This window comes from Pelophylax lessonae (assembly GCF_965119305.1).
Source record: "Pelophylax lessonae genome assembly, chromosome: 4".
Taxonomy (NCBI): domain Eukaryota; kingdom Metazoa; phylum Chordata; class Amphibia; order Anura; family Ranidae; genus Pelophylax; species Pelophylax lessonae.
In genome coordinates, this window is record NC_138771.1 from 528,049,333 (window position 1) to 528,070,615 (window position 21,283).

The 21,283-nt window shown below is 42.5% G+C and overlaps 1 protein-coding gene across 1 annotated transcript in view; it reads right to left on the minus strand.

Moving 5' to 3' along the window:
- Positions 1-2,215: 2,215 nt before the first annotated feature.
- SAMM50 (SAMM50 sorting and assembly machinery component) overlaps positions 2,216-21,283 on the minus strand; it is a 34,449-nt gene continuing 15,381 nt past the window's right edge. The window contains exons 5-15 of the mRNA XM_082257002.1: positions 17,937-18,043; positions 17,611-17,741; positions 16,968-17,055; positions 13,250-13,378; positions 12,069-12,140; positions 10,697-10,783; positions 9,094-9,164; positions 8,927-8,994; positions 7,811-7,957; positions 6,460-6,601; positions 2,216-2,421 (exon numbers count right to left, since the gene is read on the minus strand). Of these exons, the coding sequence (XP_082113128.1) occupies positions 2,376-2,421; positions 6,460-6,601; positions 7,811-7,957; positions 8,927-8,994; positions 9,094-9,164; positions 10,697-10,783; positions 12,069-12,140; positions 13,250-13,378; positions 16,968-17,055; positions 17,611-17,741; positions 17,937-18,043 (1,088 nt within the window). The 3' untranslated portion in view covers positions 2,216-2,375. The remainder of the gene's footprint in view (positions 2,422-6,459; positions 6,602-7,810; positions 7,958-8,926; positions 8,995-9,093; positions 9,165-10,696; positions 10,784-12,068; positions 12,141-13,249; positions 13,379-16,967; positions 17,056-17,610; positions 17,742-17,936; positions 18,044-21,283) is intronic.

Sequence of the window (21,283 nt, forward strand, 5' to 3'; positions counted from 1 at the left end):
TATACCAAAAATATGTAGCAGAAAAAAAATTGACCTAAAATATTTAAAAAATTTTGATTTTTACATTTTTTTGGGGGGGAATTTCATATAGAAAAAAATGTGAAAAATATTGTTATTTTTTCTAAATTGACGCTCTTTTTTTTGTTTATAGCGCAAAAAATTGCACAGGTGATCAAATACCACCAAAAGAAAGCTCTGTTTGTGGGGGAAAAAAAGGACGTCAATTTCATTTAGGTACAGTGTTGCACGACTGCGCAATTGTCCGTTAAAGTCACGCAGTGCCGAATGGCAAAATAGGCCCTGGTCTTTGAGCAGCCAAATCCTCCGGGGCTTAAGTGGTTAATGGGTCGCCACCGGGTTTTTCTAACCTTTCCTTCCCTCTCCTGATGATCTGATCAGCTGTTGGAAGCTAAAGAGCTACCAGTACTTCAAGGTACGGGGAAGTATGTGACGGCACTGGCGCTTTTCATTCAGGCACCACCGCTGTCACACAGCTAATTGGAGCTCATACATTACTTCCTCACTTTACTTTGGGTGTCCAAATAGAGCAGCGGGAGAGCACGGGGAATGTAAATATAATCTGCTAGTGGGGTCATCTGAAAGTAAACCTAATGCCCTACAAAGCACAGATTCATTCCTATCTTCTGAGATCTTCCTAAGACCTTAATATATAAATGACCACCTAAAAAGAAAAAATGAGTTGTCCCTGTAAGTCATGGTCATGCTCTTTGAGAATTCCTGCATTCCCGGGAGGTTTTGTTCCATCACAATAGAATATTCTTCAAAAAGGTTTTACCCCTTTCATGACCAGACCATTTTTTTGCTATTCACCACTGTGCTACTTGAACTGTCATTTGCGCAGTCATGCAACACTGTGTTAAAAAAGTGTATACATTTAATTTGCATACAAATAGAGCTTTCTTTTGATGGTATTTAATCAAAACGGAGTTTATTTTTTTGAAAAAAAAAATTTGTAATTATATATATATATATATATATATATATATATATATATATATATATATATATATATATATATATATATATATATATATATATATATATATATATAAATATATATATATATAAATATAACACACATATATACCTTACTAACTTGGTTTTAAAACATATCCAATAAAATAAATTTCTTCATAAATTTAGGCCACAGTGTATTCTGTTACATGTGTTTAGTAAAAAAAAAGTTCTATAGAGTCTACAAGTTACGTTATATATTTAAAAATTAATCAATCCCGATGTACCAATGGCCTCTCATTTCTTGAGGTCCAAAAATGCCAGGACAGTACAAATGTTCCCCAAATTACCTATTTTTGGAAAGTAGACAGTCCAAGGTATTTAGTAAAGAGGCATGGTGAGTTTTTTTTTTTTTTTTTTTTTTTGAAGTTGCAATTTGTCACAATTTTTTAAACAATGAAGAAATTAAAATAAAATGTTATTTTCACATTTTTTTTTTGTCACCAGTGCACTACAGCGTCATTATATGATTGGTCTAACGGTGATCAGGGACACTGACTGGTGCCAGTATGTAAAAGAAAAAAAATGTATATAAATTATTTATTTAATTTTCTAACCTTTTTTTCTATTTTTACTATTTTTGTTTTTGAAAATCCTGTCAGAGTAGTTCAGTGTCACCATAGCGACACTACTACTCTTGGGGGTGATCAGGGATTTTTTGTTATTGTTAATAAATTGATGATCACTGTATAAGCAATAGCTTTAGCAGTCATGAATGGTGTTAACATTCATGAACATGCTTATGATTGTGATCTGTGATTGGCTATAGATAATCACATGGTACAGGTAGCCAGACCATTAACAGATTAGAATCATAAGCAAGCTGTTCATGAATGGAAATTCATTCATGACAGTTTGTTTACATTGTGATCATGTGAATGATTGATTAAAAGAACTGAAATCCAATGACTGAAAGGAGAGGGCCAAGAGCAGTTAGGCTGGGGGAAGGGTTAGATGATGCTGGATATCCTCCAGACAGGAAATGGGGCAGACTATCTGACTTGCTGCAGCTTCTGATACACATTGTAAAATAACTCACTGTGTAAAGTGAAATCAGAGTAAGCAATTTTGGTGCAGGAGATGAGTTGTACAACTGTGCAAAACTATAAAGAACACTGGAGGGGGAAAAAAAATCACTTTTTATATGTAGAAATTACAAGACCAAAAAAAAAAAAAAAAATCACTTTTTTTGTTTTATTAGAACAGCTTTCTGCATAAACTTGTGGGTAAAACATGGTACACAAACAGAATTTAAGAATTTTAAGAAAAACAGAACTGTGTTTTTTAAATAGTGCAGAGGTTTCCATCTGAAGTGCTTTTGTATTAGATCCCGCCAACGGTTAGAGGAAGCGAATGCCGGCTCCAAACTGGACTCCATCACATATCCTAAAGCAAAAAAATATAAACATTTACAATAGTAAAAAGGAAAAAATAGATACTGTACATCCAGTACAAATGTCTCCTGAAGCATTCTACTATCCAGATCCCATATACAGAAAGACTAACACAAGTATATCAAAGACGACAAAGAATAGCCTAAAGATAAAAAGGAGATTAAGGCTCGTTTCACACTGGTGCGTCATGAAAGTCGGGTGACTGTCGGTCTGACATCAATCCGACTTCCATGCAACTTTAATGAACAAGAATCTGATTTGGATCCGACTTTGAGATCAGTGCGACTTGAATCTTGAGGGGAAACCCCCTCCTGGACCATACCAGGCCACACGCCCTCATGTTGATGGGGGACAAGGGTCTCTTCCCCCACAAACCTGGGCTGTGGATGTGGGGTCTGCAGCCAGGGGTCTTATGGGAATCTGGAAGCCCCCTTTAAGAAAGGGGGTCCCCAGATCCTGCCCCCCCCCCACCATGAATGAGTAGGAGGTACATAATACCCCTACCCATTCACCCACAAAAACCCAGTGTAGTGTAGCAAAAAATATGAGGTGTTTTTTCACAAGTCCTTTATTAAGGATTAATAATGTCCCCCAATGTAGATCTATCAGTCACGATGGCAGTCGCTGCTGCCGCAATAAGAGAAAAAACGTTGCTTCCCCGATGAACACTGCCACCGTTCTGACAGCTTCTTATATAGCTATGGAGCGTGGCCATGTGGTGACGTCACTCGGAGACCCGCCCCCTTGTTGACTTCACAGACCCATCGTGCCAGGGCGAGGACGTCCCTGATCAGGGGTCTCTGGGTGACGTTACTGCATGGCCATGCCCCATAGCTATACAAGAACTGTTAGAACAGCAAAAACCACCCTATGTTTTTTGTTACCTACACTGTTTTTTTTGGGGGGTGAATTGGTAGGGGTACCCCATATTAATTGATCTGGGGGCCCCCTTTCTTAAAAGGGAGCTTCCAGATTCCGATACGCCCCTTGCCTGCAGACCCCCACAACCACAGCCCAGGGTTGTGGGGAAGAGACCCTTGTCTCATTAACATGGGGACAAGGTGCTTTGGGGTGGGGAGAGACCAACTTGTGACCTGCCACATTGAAAAAAAAAAAAATGGCCACGGATGGATAAAGGGGGAGGGGGGGCTCTGACCCCACTCCATTTCTCCCCCCCCTACCTTAATTTTGCCCCCCCCCCCCCCCAAAACCCATACCAGGCCATTTTTTTTTTTTTTTTTTCAATGTCACAAGTCGGATTAGTTAAGATGCTGATCTGACTTGAATACAATTTCAATGATATTCAATGGGCTGAAATTGGACCCAAGTTGGACCAAAGTAGTGCAGGAACCTTTTCAAAAGTCAGACTGACACAAGTTGGACCAGTTAAGACGGCTCACACAGGAAACCATTCATTTTTACATGTCATGCGACATGTTCTCTCAAAGTCGGAGCGCATGTTGTACCAGTGTGAAACGGGCCTAAGAGGTAAGCAGAACCCCAGCCAAGGACATCAAGATAAAAATGAACAGCATATTAACCACTTGCCGACTGCCTAACGACTATTTATGTCGGCAGTTAGCCCCTCACAGGCAAAGCGACGTAGTACTACGTCGCTAGCCTGTGAGGCTCTAGGGAGCGAGCGCGCGCTGCCGGAGGCGCGCTCCCGCTCTTATTTGCTCATGGACCCTCCCGCGCGAGTGACCGGCGGACCCGATGTCCGCCGTTCACTCACGATCGTCGGTTACTGCGGGAGAAAGGCAGGCGGCTAATGTAAACAAAGCTGCCTGTCATTCTTCCCTGTGTAACAGCACAGATCATACGGTCCTGCTATGTAGAACCGTTGATCTCTGCTGTTACACACACAGCCACAACCAATCACAGTTAGAAGCACGCCCCTAGGGACACACTTAACCCCTCCCTCTCCAATAAAGTTAACCCCTTCCATCCCAGTGTCATTTTTACAGTAACAGTGCATATGTATAGCACTGATTACTGTAGTAATGTCACTGGTACCCCCAAAAGTGTCAAAAATGTCAGCCAAGGGTCCGATCTGTCCGCCGCAATGTCGCAGTCCCGCAAAAAAAAAAAAAAAAAAAAAAAAAAAAACGCAGATCACCGCCATTACTCGTTAAAAAAAAACAAACAATAAAAATGACAAAAATCTTTCCCTTAGTAAACGCAATAACTTTTGCGCAAACTAATCAAAATACGCTTTTTGCGATTTTATTACCAAACATATGTAGCAGAAAACAAATTGGCCCAAAATGTAAAAAAAGTTTGATTTTTACATTTTTTGGGGGGGAATTTCATATAAAAAATGTGAAAAATATTGTTATTTTTGCAAAATTGTCGCTCTTTTTTTGTTTATTGCGCATGATAAAAAAAAAAAAAAAAAAAAAAAAAAAAAAAAAAATCGCACAGGTGATCAAATACCACCAAAAGAAAGCTCTGTTTGTGGGAAAAAAAGGACGTCAAATTCATTTTGGTACAGCGTCGCACCACCGCAATTGTCCGTTAAAGTTATGCAGTGCCGAATCGCAAAATAGGCCCTGGTCAGGAAGGGGGTAAAATCTTCTGGGGCTTAAGTGGTTAAAAGCAGTAGTAAATCCTAAAAAAAAAAAAAAAATTCAGGCCCCCCAGCAAGGTAATGCGATGATGTGCTAGCATGCAACACATACTAGCACATTATGAAAGATTTACCTGTAAGCCCTCCAGCAGCATGCTGTCTGAACTGACAGGACTTCCATCTGTACTTGTTTTTCCTTCCAGGTTCACTGGCTAAGGCTGTTTGAATGGCTAAGCCACGATGACGTCACTCACGCGCATGTGAGGCACGATTGTGGCACAGCGCTCTGAAGGGACGGCATGCTCAGTATGCTTTCCCTTCAGAGCACAGTGTGCATGCGCCGGTGACAACGGCTGCAAAACATGTGAATATCTCCTAAGTATAAGCATTAGTATAAAGCGTACCTGTAGGTAAAAGTTGCAAAGCAGAGTTTACTACCTTTTTATATGAGATTATATATATATATATATATATATATATATATATATATATATATATATATATATATAGCGAGAATATGCAGCTTCAATCCAGAGATTTTCCCTGCAATTCTTTTTTTCTGACATTTGATATTCTCAGTCTGCTTGCCAGAATTATTAAATCCGCTGAGCCCAGGTCATCCTGGACCCGCTCCAGCATGTGAAGAGACAGTGAAAGGAGAAGCAGCACAGTAATGAGATTTGTCACTTAGCTCTCTTCTCCTATCAGCATGCTGCAAGAGGCTAGTACCTGGTAAAATTCAGATACATACACTGATTGCAGATCTGCATTAATTTGTGTCCTTTATATGTGCCTAGAGTTCGGCTTTAAAGTATATATAGAACAAATCATTAAAATGTCAGCAAACGTTAACAATAACAAATGCTGACTGGAGTTCTGCTTTTAAAATTCCTGTTGGGTTTGATTTCCTTCTCCCCGTTGAGGAAGTTTTTCTTCACTTCTGGTCTCTGTACAAGAAACGGAGGGTGAGGTGGTCATTAGAATAGAGAGGCTCAGACAGTTCCCCTGTGCTATCAGGAAGTGAGGGGTATTCTCAGCAGTAGGGAGGGACAGAGCCAGCAAAATAACCTGACAGAAGCTTTAACCCCCTACCCTCGCTATGGTAAGTGAAGTACGTTTTGGCTCTGGGCCTGTCATTCTCATCCTTGCTTCATTGTTGCTGACTGGGGAAAGGCCCCTTTGACTAACTATCATTTTCCTAAGCCAGTGATTAAATAAGAGAGGAAAATGGACAAGGATGACTGCCCAACAGCTTGCTTAAGCTTTCATTACAAGGTATTGATGGCTGTCCCATATTTCTGTCATAACAGGTTCTCTTTGGGAGTAAAGCACTGACACCATTTGGCTCAAGCTACTCATGCCATCCTTCCTTGGCAATCCACTGAGCTATTTTGTTTTCAGGGAAAACACAGAACAAATACAAGAAGTCAGGTCTTAATCCAATGCCATCTGCACACAGACCTGTCTCCGCTCTGGACGCCCATAGGGATGCAGTAATTCAGTTCAAGTCTTGCGATGTTTCCCAGCCGAAGCACAATGCCTGCACCATACGACCAGCGGATACACTCTGCCAGCCTTCGGATGTGAGCCCTTGGACCTTCACCTGAGCATGGTGGATGAGAACACATAATGGATGAGAACGGTGCCATCCTCAGCAGGAAGACAACTAAATTGTTTTTAAAGTGGTCGACACTCTCAGCTTGCGCCACTTCCTAGGGGAGTCCAAGTACAATATCCCCAGCACACACGTTCCTGAAGTTGACTGTAAATGTAAATGGGTGATGCAGCGATCAACCGACTGCAAACAGAAGACATTGAAGGCCAGAAGTATGACACCAGCACATCAAGGATTCCCAGAATGAGTCCAAAGCTATATTTAGCAGTCACATCATGGTTACAATAGTGACAATTTGTGTTATATGCCTGATAAATGGGTCTTGTGAGGCTCAGAAACATTGCTATTGTAACCATGATGTGATCGCTGAATAAAACTTTGGAGCCATTCTGGAGATCCTTGGTGTGCTGGTGACATACTTCTTGTCTTGACGTCCTAGGAGAGGGAGTTACGTTTTTATTGCCCTAAAGCCAGCCATAAATAGTTTGAATCTTGGCCAGTTTAGCAGAAACCGGCCTAGATTTGAACCATGTATGGGCAGGCGGAATTTACCTAGGTTGAGCGATTGATTAACTTGGGTACAACCAGCCTATCAGATTTTATATGCAATTATTGCAAGCGGCTGTTGTAGCCACTAGCAACAATCACGCTCTTCTCTCGGTGGGGATGGCTTCCCCACCCCTCCCCTTCCGGGAGAAGACAATAGCTCGGCGAGAGGGATTCCCCTGTCAACACCGTGGCCGCAGGAAAGAAATCTGATCCGTCTACGGCAGGTCTAACAGTGAAGAACCATTTCTGTAATCTAAGGTTAAACCTCCTTTCTTCTAAACTCAAATCGTGGCTGCATGTCCTCTTCAGGGACCTTAAAGAGATTATTACAGTTTTTTGGAGCCACATTTGATATATCTGTACTTTGTCATTATATTAACCCCAAACTCCTGACCTTCAGAGAGAATCTATGTAATGAATTTTCATAGCGGAGGTCCTCTACCCCTCATTTTGTTGTCTTTCGATAAACTCTAATTTAACAATATTCTGAGTACAAGCAGCCAGGTGATCTAGCAAGCAATCTCTTGTTGATCAGGGGGGTCAGTTACTCTTGAATGTAAAAAAAAAAAAATTAAAATAATAAACGTAGTTCAATTGGTTTTGGTCAAAATGACACTGATTGTTCATTGATCTATTCTATATACATACCATAATTCAGGTTGCAGAGGTTTCCAGCATTAACGAAGAAGTGGGTCCTAAAAAGGTCCCCAAAACCACCACGTCCGGGACGGAAAGGTAGTGGGGTGTAAAGGTGAATACCGCCAGCCCAGTATGCTTCACCACCAAGGTAGTCACCTGTAAGGACAGACAATAACTAAATACATAACCGACTACTAGTTCTGTAACATGGGCATTTATTGTAACTTTCTACACAGGTCACAGAGACTCGCAATAGTAGAAAAACAAACATACAAACTACTCTATATAAACATATCTCAAAGCAGGAGAGCAGCTTTTATGCAAGGGGAGTCTTCTTTAAACTCCCACTGCAAGGGAGAATTTTTAGATTTTCTGGAGTTTAGCTTTAAAATACCCCACCTCTTCCTGTGTAAAAGAAAATGGCTCACAGTGGGAGGAGCAATGTTCCTCTGCTTTTTAGCCTAGTGTCCAGTGAATTGATAAAAATGTTATCATTAGATAATGTAAACAGACATTGTTAGGTCATTGTGATGGTACTCACCGTCACTGGGAGTGAAAGACAGAGACCTAATGGTTTGGATTGCTTTAAATGTGGTTAGTGTTTACACTTATGATAATGTGTATTGAACTTCAATGTCAGAGACAGGCTCTCCCTATTTGTGTATTGTATTTCAGGAGCTCAGGACAACCGTCTGCTAGTTAATTGGATCAGGTTGATTGAATCATTGTCATCTGTTAGTTGCTGAGTGGAAATAGTATACTGTTTGTGTTGGTTGTTTTTTTTAGATATGTTAATTATATTTCTGTATACAATTTCATCTGCATATGATAATGTAATCAGGCTACCCCTGACCTGATGGGGTAATTTGATCAGGGGGGATTTGCTCATGTGTGTATAAAAGGAGTGTGAAACTGTTCAATAAAGGAGAAGATTCCAGTACAAGCTAAGATGTCGGCTAGCTTTGTATGGGGGTGTCTGGGAAAATCTGATATCTATGTTCACAACTGGGAGAAAGCCATATACTGACGGAAGTAGTGAGGGTTGCGGTTCCGTTACAGTCATAAAGTTAATTAAAGTGACACCCCTTATGGTTAATATTTACTGGCCCTTTAAAATGTGCTTACCTTCGCTCTGAGGTCCAATACTGTACATGCTAAATCCACGCACGCTTGTTGGTCCTCCCAAATAAAATCTTTTAGGCACAAAAGAAAAAAAAAAAAAAAAAAACACACACATTAAAAAATGTTTTATTTTTTTTGCCTAATCATGGAGCATTATCTGTTAAACTCACCGATCTGCAATACTGGACGGTTTATCTCCTAATGGAACCAACATGCCCCCCCACAGGGAAGTAGAAAGCACCTGTTGGAGAAAAGCCTCAATTATGGTTCACCTATGTAAAGCGTATTACTGAAATAAAATAGGACAATAGAACTATACAGTTTATAGTGATAAGGAACTCAAAAAGCTCTTCAACTGAATCAATGCATAGCACAGTAAAGTATTCTTAAAAAAGGAGGTAATATTTCTCATTACCTCATTTCTGGTCAGTGGGCGGAGCCATGCAAATAATTCTGTTGTGATCAGCCAGATGCACATGCAGAACCACTGGTGTATAGTGCAAATAAAGCCTAATATTAGAGCCATTTTTTTTTCAGACTTTCTGATCATCATCGGTGCCATGTACGGAAATCATGGCTTCTATGACAGTAGAGCTTGTGAGACAGACAGACAATCTACTCATACAGGGTATAGTGAGAAGGAAAATATGGAAAGTCATGATACCAGGGGTAGGGAGGGGTGGAGTTTGCATAAGGGCCTAGTTTATATGCTTGAGCCCACTGAAGGCCAAGTAAGCAGTGGACTTAATCTACCCACAGACATGGGCACTTCTCACTAGACTTGTTCTTGAGATTTCAGACAAACCATCCTGCAATAAATTATTCCATAACAAACAATTTCTACCAAAAAAAAAAAAAAAAAGGGTTCCACTTTAAGGACTCGTCCCCCGCTCCTCAATTGTCACTTTTGAAGCCGCAAGCTGTCACAGCCAGGTGCCCATAGTGAAGAATGCCAGCGCCGCTGAGGGAGGACAGAGGGTGAAGATGGCTTGGCTGAGTCCTCCGCTGGATCGTGGGACAGGTGAGCGTGGCTGTTTTTTAAAAGTATGCAGCTACGGTCTTTGTAGCTATGGACTTATTTTTTTCCACAGGTGGCTGGAACTCCTCTGTAATATTAACAATTTGATTCCAGAGGTAGGAGATGATTGGTATGTGCGATTTAAATGAATAAACAAAAAGTTGATCATACAGTTAAAAACAGACAAAACATTCCAACTCAGACTGGCTTCTTGGTTGAAAGGATTCTTCAAAATACAACCACCTTCCACTCAGAACTGCACCTTTAACTAGTCATCTGGAATGTATGCCAATTAGTTGTAGATGAACAATTTATTAGGAACTGATAATTATAAAGGAATTTCCAATATGTCTGCTTTTGCAACAACTTGTCTGAAACACCGCTGTGACATAAGTAGGGTTTGGAAGCAATTATGGGGCCGGAGTGCCGCCTATCATTCCATTTTGCCCCACTGGATTTTCAGTTCTGCTCTTTTCACCAAAACACGATAAGATATCGTATTATTGCTTGCAAAACTGATTTTACTGAAGCAATGATTTCCATATCTTGTATTAATGTTAACAAACCTGACACCCACTGTATGTAAATTTGAATACCTAATACTAGAATATTAGAATGGAATTTGTGTGGTTCTAAATACACAGCTGGCCCTGGGCCAAAGGAGTGATCTTCGTGGTCCTGGATGACAAATAAACCCCTTGTGTTTTGGATCTGATTTTATTGAAGGTTTTTATTGATCTATAAAGTGAACTTACAGAGTCCCATGAGAGTTGTTTGTTCAGCTGCAGTTCAAAGTCTTCCTTTAAGAAGCTGACATCTCCTCCTGTGTACCCGGCTAGCTCCTGTGAGACAAACATCAGGATGACAGGGAATACAGACCTCTCAAAAGAGCAATACAAAGTCATCATTCAAAGTAAACATAATTGTATACACCTTTAGCAGATGTGTAATGAACACATTTTTTTTTTTAAATGGGAGCAGCAGGGGTCTACATTCTTAAATGGTAGCACCTGGGTTCTAGGCTCACTGGCAATGTTTGTGTATTTATGTCCTCCCCAGTTTTTGGTGGGTTTCCTCAACCTGGAGGAGAGGGAGAGACCAATACTGTTCTCCTCCAAGAGAAATTCAAGGAACTACACATGCCTCCTAGGCCCCTTTCACACTAGCGGACCTTTTAGGTACGCCTGTCCGTTTTTCAGATGGACCCAATCGGTCCCTCTGGTCTCCTCTATGGAATGGTGGGTGTAAATGGACATGTGCCCATTTACACCTGCTGAAATCAATCTTAAAATCCCTGGATGGCGGATAAGGGTGGCATGCAGTCCGTTTACATCAAAACAGCCCATTAAGGAGAGCGGGCTGTGTCTGTTTCCACTCTGCATAGGCAGACAGGACATGCACCAGCCATCTGCAGGCTCAGTGGGGATCAGCAGACAGATTCCCGCTGAGCAAGCAGACTCCAACTGAGCCTGCCCTGTATGAAAGGTGCCTTAGGGTCAAGTCAGGATTGCAGAAGGCACAGTACTGTGTGGGGACAGGCATGCACTATATGGTCGAAAATTGTATGGACACTGGACCACCACAACTTTACTTTATGGCCAAAGCTATGAAGAAACCCCTTCAAATGGTCAAGTTTGGGTGTTTGCAGCAAAGGGTACTTCTAACGTTACATCATACGAAGACATGTTAGTAAATTGTGCACTTCCAATCTAGTGATAACTATTTGGGAAAGGGCCTTTCTCTGTGGATTAATCAGTTTGATGTAGAGGAACTAGAGTGGATAGCACACCTTTAAAATGAACTGGAATGTCAATTATTAGTCAGGTCTTCTCATCCAACATCAGTACCGACCTCAAAAATGGTTACAAACTACCACAGATACACTCCAAAAGCTTGTGGAAAGCCTTCCCAGAAGAGTGGAGGTCATAATAGTCACAAAGGGGGTAACTCCTCCATATTAATGCCCAGAAGTTTAAAAACGAGATGTCCAACAAGCCTATATCAATGTGATAGGCAGGTGCACAGTATAGCTAAGCCGCCCCTTCACAGGGTTCCTGGGGAGATATCCGTCTTTAGCCAGCTTGTCAGTTACTTCTAGATTATACTGTACCGATTTGGAATGATTACCTGATTTATCTTCAGTAAGGCACCTCTTTTAGGCAGGATTGTAGAGTTGCGGCTATCAATCATCATTGTATGCTGAAATGAAGCATTACAGGTTAATAATTATTAAAGTACAGTCCGCAGCAAAGTACATCATTCTAACCAGCATGCAACTAACTGAACTCCGGTATAAACAAATGTTTGTTTAAATATGAGAGACCTGTGTATTCTTCCTTGAATCTTGGTGTGCTTTGTGTTAATCTTGATCTGTGCAGCAATCCAGTGTGAATCTTTACCTCTGTGTAGCAGATTCCTGTATTAAAGACCAGTCACTGCTGCTCTCTCATCTTGTGCAGAGTGACTGGTCTAGTCTCCGCCCCCTCCCCTCCTGCAGTGTTCAGCAGGCAGCCTGTAGTGGGTGGAGCCTGCCGATTCCATTCCAAGATCTGGGTTTGCAAAGACATTTGGTGCACACAAAGTAGATTCATATCCTTTGCGCCTATTGAGGAATACATTTGAATTCAGGTTTATGTGCCTGGAGTTCAGCTTTAATAAGTGCATTCTTAGTAGAGAAACTGCTCAATCAATTTTCTTCAATCCTACAATGCTGCAGGTTAGAGTATATGGAAATCCAAGCAATGAACTACTCATATTTGCTCCAATTTGGTCTGTCAAATAAACCTCTAAAAATATGTTGGTATATCTGTTCAGCGAGGGCACCAAATACCCTTTGATCCTGCCAGATATCCTGTGAGCTGATATCTTCTTCTATTCTCTGCCTCTGAATGTTATCAGTTAAGTTAGTTCTCCGTTCTGTGAACTACAGACCATCCTTCTGTTATAGAGATGAGAAGGGGAGGTATTCTGTGGCTCAAACAGACTAACAGAGGGAGCAATGTCATTCCAGGCCAGGTAAAATAAATAAATAAAAAAACCCACAACTAATGCTTCTGAGGGCTGGTAAGCTACAATATATTACACTTTTGTTCTTGGGGTTAGATATACTTTAACTGTGTAGCAGAAACATACATGGATCTCCTCTCTTCCAAATAAGAGCAGGAAATTAGTCACTGAGCAGTTGCTCACTTAAGAGATTCTTGGATGAATTCCTCCATTCAAAAATACCCCAGAACATGCATTTTGTCCACTAGTGGAAAAAGGTTGCACACAGCAGATCTATCGCCTTCAGGAAAAGTGCTGCTTACTGCTAGCGAAGACTTGAGCGAGTGTCCACTCTCCTCTCGTATGGCAAACGAGGCTGTTCGGGCCAAGCAACCAAGTTCTCTCCAAACTCCCTCCCACTTCAATGTGTGACTGGTCTTCCAGATTGGGAACTGTTATTAGAGAAACAAGACAACACCATTAGACACTCAGTGATAATAGATGAAGGTTTAACATAACCATTTAAAGAGAATCAGCCAGGATGGAGTTCTGCATGGGTAGGATATGACCAACCCAGAGGAGAGGCTTCAAAGATGTACATTGTATATTTCATTGCCCCTTCAAATTGGAGTATGGCAGTCACTAATTGTTTTTAAAGACCCATTAAAGCAGAGCAAAACTTGCTTAACAAAAAATGATCAGAGGGTAGAGTTTTTCAGCAGAAGAGACAAGCAAACCAAACAAAAAAAAACGTATCCTTTTCTCTCCTGGTGACTTTTTGTTCTCCGTTTACACTGCACTGTGCATGCCCCATGCAATATACAGCTTCGATCTGTTCTTGGCATGCTGAGAAAAGAAACAGAAAACGCAATTCCGGCAGGCATGTCATCAGTGACCACCCAAATGGCCAGAGGATTGCCCATGGACTTAAAAGAATTGGCAACGGAGAAAGTTGGGCAGGAGATGCAGTGGTGACAGGATCCTGAACCAGCCATCGCTGGATGACGGAACAGAAGGAGGTAAGTAAATGCCATAGTCTGCAAGTATGCTGTGCATATCTACAAACAAAGCCAAGCAACAAAGCCCCCCCCCCCCCCGCCCCCCAACCAATGAGTTTAAGAAAGGATCTTAATTTTTGATTAAATGCCTAATCAGCTCCTGATCCAGCATAAGTATGCTGACCAGATGTCTAGTCCAATCCAACATTCTTGTTCCTTAAAGGGAAAAATAAAAACAAACAAAAAACTTTATTCTAAACACGTTCCTTAAGCTGGCCATAGATGGAGTGAATTTCTTTCTTGCAACCACAGGCTGGTCAGTGTTGATGGGGAGATCCCTCCTGCCAAGCAATTTTGTTCTACTGTGGAGGGGCAGGGGAAGCCGTCCCCAACAGAACACAGTGATAATTGCTAGCAGATAGATTAGCTGCTAGTAATAACCACATGTAAAATCCAGCAGGCAGGTTGAACCAAAGTTGATCGATCAACTTGGGTACATTCAGCCTGCCCATACATGGCTCGAATCTCAGCCAATTTCTGCTGAACTGGCCGAGATTCTTACAGTCTATGGCCAGCCTTAGCTGGTAAAACAGGCAGAAAAACATGTAGGTTGTGCATAGGAATTAGTAATTCACCTACCCAAAAACCCTCTTAAACATTTCCCTAATGAGGAGAAAACTGTCTTCAACAGCTTAGGAAAAATGTTCACCCAAGGATAAATAAAAGTTGAATAGGATTGCTGCTTTGCACCATGTTACTAAATCCTCCGGACGACTCTGTTTACGCTGAAGGTGTGTTCCCGATTCCTCCAAACCAGACCCCCACCATCTTCTACCCATCATCATAATACCCTGTACAGAGCTGTATATAACATAACTAGAAGTCCCTATGAAGAGAAATATCTTTTCTAAAGATATATCTAAAGTAATATCTGCTCCATCATTGCAAAAAATGATGCACTGCACTCTGATGAAAGAGTTTTTAGGAGAATTCAACATTTCCTCTTGATACACTTTATATTCACAAACCGAAAACTACAGCCTACAATAATTATGCCCTGAACTGTGAAAGCTGTGCCAAATAAAGCATGCAAAAGACTAAGGATCCGTCAACAGTATTGCCTGCAGTATTTCCTTAGTGACTTCCCATGCCTTGTTTGCACAAAGGTGTCCTTAGTATGAGGCTTTGCTTTCTCATATCAGAGATCACTCATGAGGAGCAATAATCTCACTGCAGTAGGAGAGCTACAGAATGTACAGACCCACAGGGTGAAAAAAAAAATGAAACAGACGCAGTGCGATGCTTGTCTGCAGGTCCCTAGTAGGGATCAGCTTAGGTGTGTTCAGATAAGAATTTGAACCGGCCTGTGCTATCTGAAAAGGAAGCTGTCAAAGCCGACAGCCAATCATAGGTGGTTAAGATATCCTGGCCCCGCAGCCTCATGTATGAGGGGGCATAAACATGTGCGACTGTGGGGCAGGGAATGCCTATGATTGGCTTTGACAGCAACCTGGCGGGATAGCTCAGGCAGGTTCAGATTAATGTCCGAACATGCCCGAGCTCTTCCTTGGTCCTCAGATACAGCTTCCTCTTCAGCAAGGAGTACAATGAGTGGAACAGCAATGACATCACAAAATCTTACTCTTAATCTGGTCTTACTAACAGTCACAGCCACAGTGCCTTAGATCAGTGGTCCTCAACTCCGGTCCTCAGGACCCACTAACAGGCCAGATTTTAAGTATTACCTTGGGGAGATGCAGACTAGAGTACTGCAATCACTGAGCAGCAAATGATATCACCTGGGATGTATTTTAGTTATCTTGCAAACCTGGCCTGTTAGTGGGCCCTGTAGGCCAGGGTTGAGGACCACTGCCTTAGATGATCTCATACTGCCGATACATGGCTATGAGGCCCAGGGCACAGGGGTGCCTAGGCACAAGAAGTATTTTTTAGTTGAGGCCCATGTTAAAGCTGCAATTCAATCTGCTTACACTTTGCCTTCCTTAGCTCCCCCTCCCACCTCATCAACATGCTAAATACATTATTAAACAAAAATAAAAAAAAACCCTCTCATTTTCATGTCTATGCAATGCAGACAGAGTATAGCTGGTGGGAGGGTGAGCAGAGTGCTGCACACAGCTTCCGAAAAACATCACGGCACTCTGCTTTAGTATTTCTCTCAAACACATTTAGATGCAAGCAATGGGCTGGTCTTGGGAAAAATTATGCAAGTATCAAAATGCCTCGTTGGGTGGATGTCAGTCTGGAGGAGTGGGCCCTAGACAATGCCCGCACCTAATGCTGCATCTCCATGGCTAAAAACTGAAATCCAATGAATGAAATAAGCAGTCTAGGAACAATCAGGCTGGGTAGGAAAGCATTAAAATGATACTAGACATCCTCCAGCCAGAAAATGAGGCATGCTCCACCTTACTGCAGCTTCTAATGCACATTGTGAGAAGCTCACAGTATGCACTGAAGTCAGAGTAGGCAGCTTTAGTACAGGAAAGAAGCCGGTACAAATGTGTAAGACTGAAGGAAAGGCTGGAGGGCTTGTTCATACCACAACATATATAGCACACTTTGCTCTGTGTTTATACTTGTGCTGCATTTTTAATCATCTGATTTCAATTACTTGATTGGCACCCTGCAGGGCGGCACACCCAAAATGCAGCAAGCAGGATTTTTTCCCCCAACAAGATAGAGCTTATTAGCAGAAACAAGTCCAAATAAAATAATGTATTGTGTAAAGTCCAGCACTGTAAAAGTCTGACAACACAGTCAGTGCAAACAAGCCCAATCTGGAACCAGAGAAAGGTACTTTTTGGATAGTGCAATTTTGATTTACAAACCATATTTTCACCTTATGGAGCCAACTTTAAAAAAAAAAAAAAATCACAATAGAGATGTGCCTGTGAATTAGAATGGTCATCCTGTAATAAATCAGAGATCAGCTTATCTACATATATTGCGCACCATAAACTGTCTGTCACTATTTTATTTGATAAACTGGTCTACAAAAAAGATACTCAAAGTTCCGTACATTAAACTCTGTAGATACGCCCCGATCTGTCTCTCGCAGGGAACTCCATGGAAACTGGCCGGTTACCTTGTACAAGTTGAGGCAGAAACTGAACAAGAAGAAAGACAAGATCAAATTGGTCCTGTAAGCTACGACTTCCAAGAAGTTAGATTTCTAGATGTGTTCTAATTAAGAAACTAAGACCTTTATACACATTATCAATCTAATGCAATAAAACATACCAAAGATGAGCAAAAGGGCAATAACCCAGATCAACCAATCAAGAAAATGCTGCTAATACTGTTCTGCAAAGACTTACTCTGCAGTCCAATACCAGTCTTCTAAGTTCAATGACGCCCAGCATCATTCAACCCACTTCCTATGAGCCCAGAGCGTCAAGGACCCACCCTCTAGGGGTTTGACATCAAGCCACCCTGGACTCACTGGATGGTGCAGGTCTCTAAAGTGTTCCAAGACCAGTCCACTGGTGAAGGAAGAATGCGACTTGTGACCTTTGGACTGGTCACTGAAGAACCATAGACAAAACAAAGGGGCATGAGCGTGGTCAAAAGGGGAAGGCCAAACCTGGAGTTGCACTTAAATTATCAGCGGAAATTCATCAAGTCCGAAATCATTTATTAGCAAAAACTTCTATAATATTTACTTCCTCTCAAAGTTCCCAACTTGAGGTTTGAAGAATGATAAGCCATAGGAGGTCTCTTTGGTTCCATAAGAGAACTGGAAAGTCATTTTCTCTGCTCGACCGAAGAAATTGGGAAATTTCAGTCCCAAGACCTACAAAAGAATAATAGACATGTAATCCGTCTCCAAGTATACAATAGAAATTGTGAATCAAATTAAAAAAAAATTTGCGAAACGTGTTTTTTTTTAACTTTGAAATGGTCTACATCTAATAGATCTGTTTGCTAGATTGTAAGGAACATTTTCTGAAGTCCATAAACACAACTGTCATTTAGGCACAGTCCCTACCATGCTGCCTTCGTTGTTGCCAACCATCGTATTATAACTTCCAGTTAACCTCCGCAGCTCTGTGACCTCAAAGGTGACATCCAAGCCGTTCGGAAGGGAATCTTCACCTGGGAAACATGAAAAAAAAAAAAAAAAAGAATGGATTTTTGGCTTACTGTAAAATCCTTTTCTCTGATGTTCATTGACGGACACAGCTCCAGAATCTTCTTGATCATTGGGTTATGTGGCTCCCTACAGGAGCAGGACACTAGGCAAGAAAAAGCTTTACCACCCCTATGGGGCAATCCCAGGGGTGTATACTTCTACTGGTAAAAAGAAACAAAAAAGGGCGCACCGACCTAGCGCATTATCCTCAATAATAGGCTTTATTAGTACAACATGTAAAATGGCTACTCACAAACAAAAGGTAGAAAATAGTCATATCAAGCTCAATCCCTCCAATGTTAGGAATAGTCCATGCATAAGTTTAAATAGCAATAAATAACTCGAACCTCCTCCCTCAGGTCTTAGGAGTTATTGATTGCCATTTAAACTTATGAGTAGGTCATGACACAGTGGCTCTGAGGAAGAGGCTGAGCCTCGAAACGCGTCAGCCATCATCTTAACAGGATTATGGACTAATGCATGGACTATTCCTAACATATGGAGGATAATGCGCTAGGTCGGTGCACCCTTTTTTGTTTCTTTTTACCTGTAGTACTGTTGGGCTACCCCAGTCCTTTTTGGGCAGCAAGACTCTAGCCATCCGAGACGCCATATCCGAGTCCCGTGGGAAGTGTGGTCAGGGAGCTTGGATTCTAAGCGAAGGAGAGAGGTGGCATCACCATATTGTTTTGGGGTATACTTCTACTTCCTGCTATATTCAGTTTTGTTGCAAGCAGTGTCAGAAGAAAAATAACCCAATTCAATAGAGGGGTGGGTGCTGTGTCCGTCACTGAACATAAGAGAAAAAGATTTTACGGTAAGACAAAAATCACATTTTCTCTTTCGTTCATTGGTGGACACAGCTCCAGAATATTCTTGACCATTAGGATGTCCCAAAGCAGTGTCAAAACGAGGGGTGGGAAAAACACAGCAGAAATTCACAAAGGCTAAACCTAGCCAACCAGGTAACATGGAGTTTAGGCTACCTTCTGGGACAATGTAAGCAGAGGAATCTTGAATATTTTTAAAAGGTGGTTTCTGAAGAACCGTGAGGTCCCACGGAGGCAACGGAGACCGCACAGGTTGAGCCAAGTGGGGAACCCCCTGAACAAAGGGGCGAACCAAGGAATGCGTAGCCAAAGGACGTTTGAAAAAAAATTGGCAAGGCCAAAACCTGGCCCTTGATGGTACCCAGGGCCAGGCGCTGTTCCACACCTCTTTGGAGGAACACCAAAATGCAAGCCACCGAAAATAAACGGGGAGAAAACCCCCAGAGACTCACACCAAGCAATATATGCTTTCCAAACGCGATGGTAAATCTTGCTTGAGGTATATTTCCCAGCCTTTAAACAGCATGGGAATCACCGAGTCCAACAACCCTCTATCCTTCAGCACCTGGCTTTCAACAGCCAAGCCATTAAAGCCAGTGACTGTAAAGCAGGATGGAAGATTGGTCCTTGGGCCAACAGGTGTTCTCCGAGAGGGAGTCGCCAAGGGACATTGGCGACCAGCCGTACTCTATTCATGCACAAAGACTGGCAAGGCCAGTCTGGGGCCACATGGATGACCGGAATTCCTTCAACCTCGATCCTCCGTAGAATTCTCGGCAGACGTTTTAGAGGGGGAAAATAGTATATCATACTGTACTGGCTCCAAGTCTGTGGCATCGGCTAGAGGATCTCGAGACCTTGCCACAAATCTCTGCAACTTCCTGTTGAGACGAAAGGGCAACAGGTCCACCTCGGGAGTTCCCCACCTGAGACACAGCTGGTGAAATGCCTCCGGATGAAGAGACCATTCCCCTTGGTCCAATGCCTGTCGACTGAGGTAATCCATTTGCCAATTTTCCACCCCCAGAATATGCACGGCAGAGAGAACTAGAACGAATTGTTCTACCCACCTTAGAATGCCGGTTACTTCTTGAGACGCAAGGACACTTTTTGTGCCCCCTTGGTGATTGACATATGCCATGGCCATGGCATTGTCCGACTGAATCTGTACCGGACACCCCTGAAGACGAACCGTCTAAATGGGCCAGACAACGTTTGAACGCCCAAAGTTCCAGCACGTTGATTAGTAGTCTGGAGTCCAGACCCCCCCAGAACAATCCATGACCAAAACACCTCCCCACCCGGAAAGGCTGGCATCCATGGTGACAAGCGTTCATGAAAGGGGAAGGAAAGATCTTCCCTGTCGAAGAGCCGGAGATTGAGGCCACCAGATCAGGGACCCTCTTGTACCCCAAATCAGCAGGATCAGATTGTCTAGAGTCTTCAAATTCTTGTCCCATTTGGCAAGAACCTCTCTCTCTCTCTCTCTAGAGGTCTTGTGTAACTGTGCAAAAGGAGCCTTGAAGGTAGACACCATGAGGCCCAGCCCCCCCGCATGCAACAGTCAGAGATGACCGACTGTTGTCCAACAGGAGCTGAATCGCATCCTGCAGTTTTTGCAGTTTCTCCCCCAGAAGAAACACCCGGGCGTCAGACCCAGGTAGTCCAACTTGATAGAGGGAACCAGAGCAGATTTTGGAAATTTAGTTTCCACCCAAACTCTTGCAAGGTTCACACAGTAATGTCCAGGTTGTCTTTTAAGGCAATCAGAGACCCTGCTCACAGAAGGAGATCGTCCAGGTACCCCAGTACCGCAATCTCCCTCTGCCGCAGCAACGCTAAAACCAGGGCCAAAACTTTTGTGAACAACCGAGGAGCTGAGGCGGGACCAAAGGGTAAAGCCACGAAATTGATAGTGCTCCTCGCCCATGGAAAAGCAAAGAAAACGCTGATGCCCGATTTATATTGAGATATGAAGGTAAGCGTCCTTCATATCGATAGAGACCAGAAGATCCCCTTGACGAAGGGATGCCACTACTGTGCGATTATATTCCATCCGGAATCTTTGTACCCGCACAAAGCGATTCAAGGCCTTGGGGTCCAGGATTGGATGAACTTTAGCTTCCTTCCTGGAAACAGTAACTAGGTTTGAATAAAACTCCTGAAAGCGTTCCGATTCTGGAACCGGTAAAAAAAACCCTTGTAAGAGCAGGTCTTGCACCGCCCTGAGGAGACCTCGCAGGCAATCTGGGGACCATCGCAGGCTGGAAGGATAGAACCTTGCCAGATGCGAAGACCGAAACTGGATCTACGGCCACGCCTTTTCAAGCGTGGCCGTAGTGGAAGAGGAATCATCCTCACTATCAGAGCACT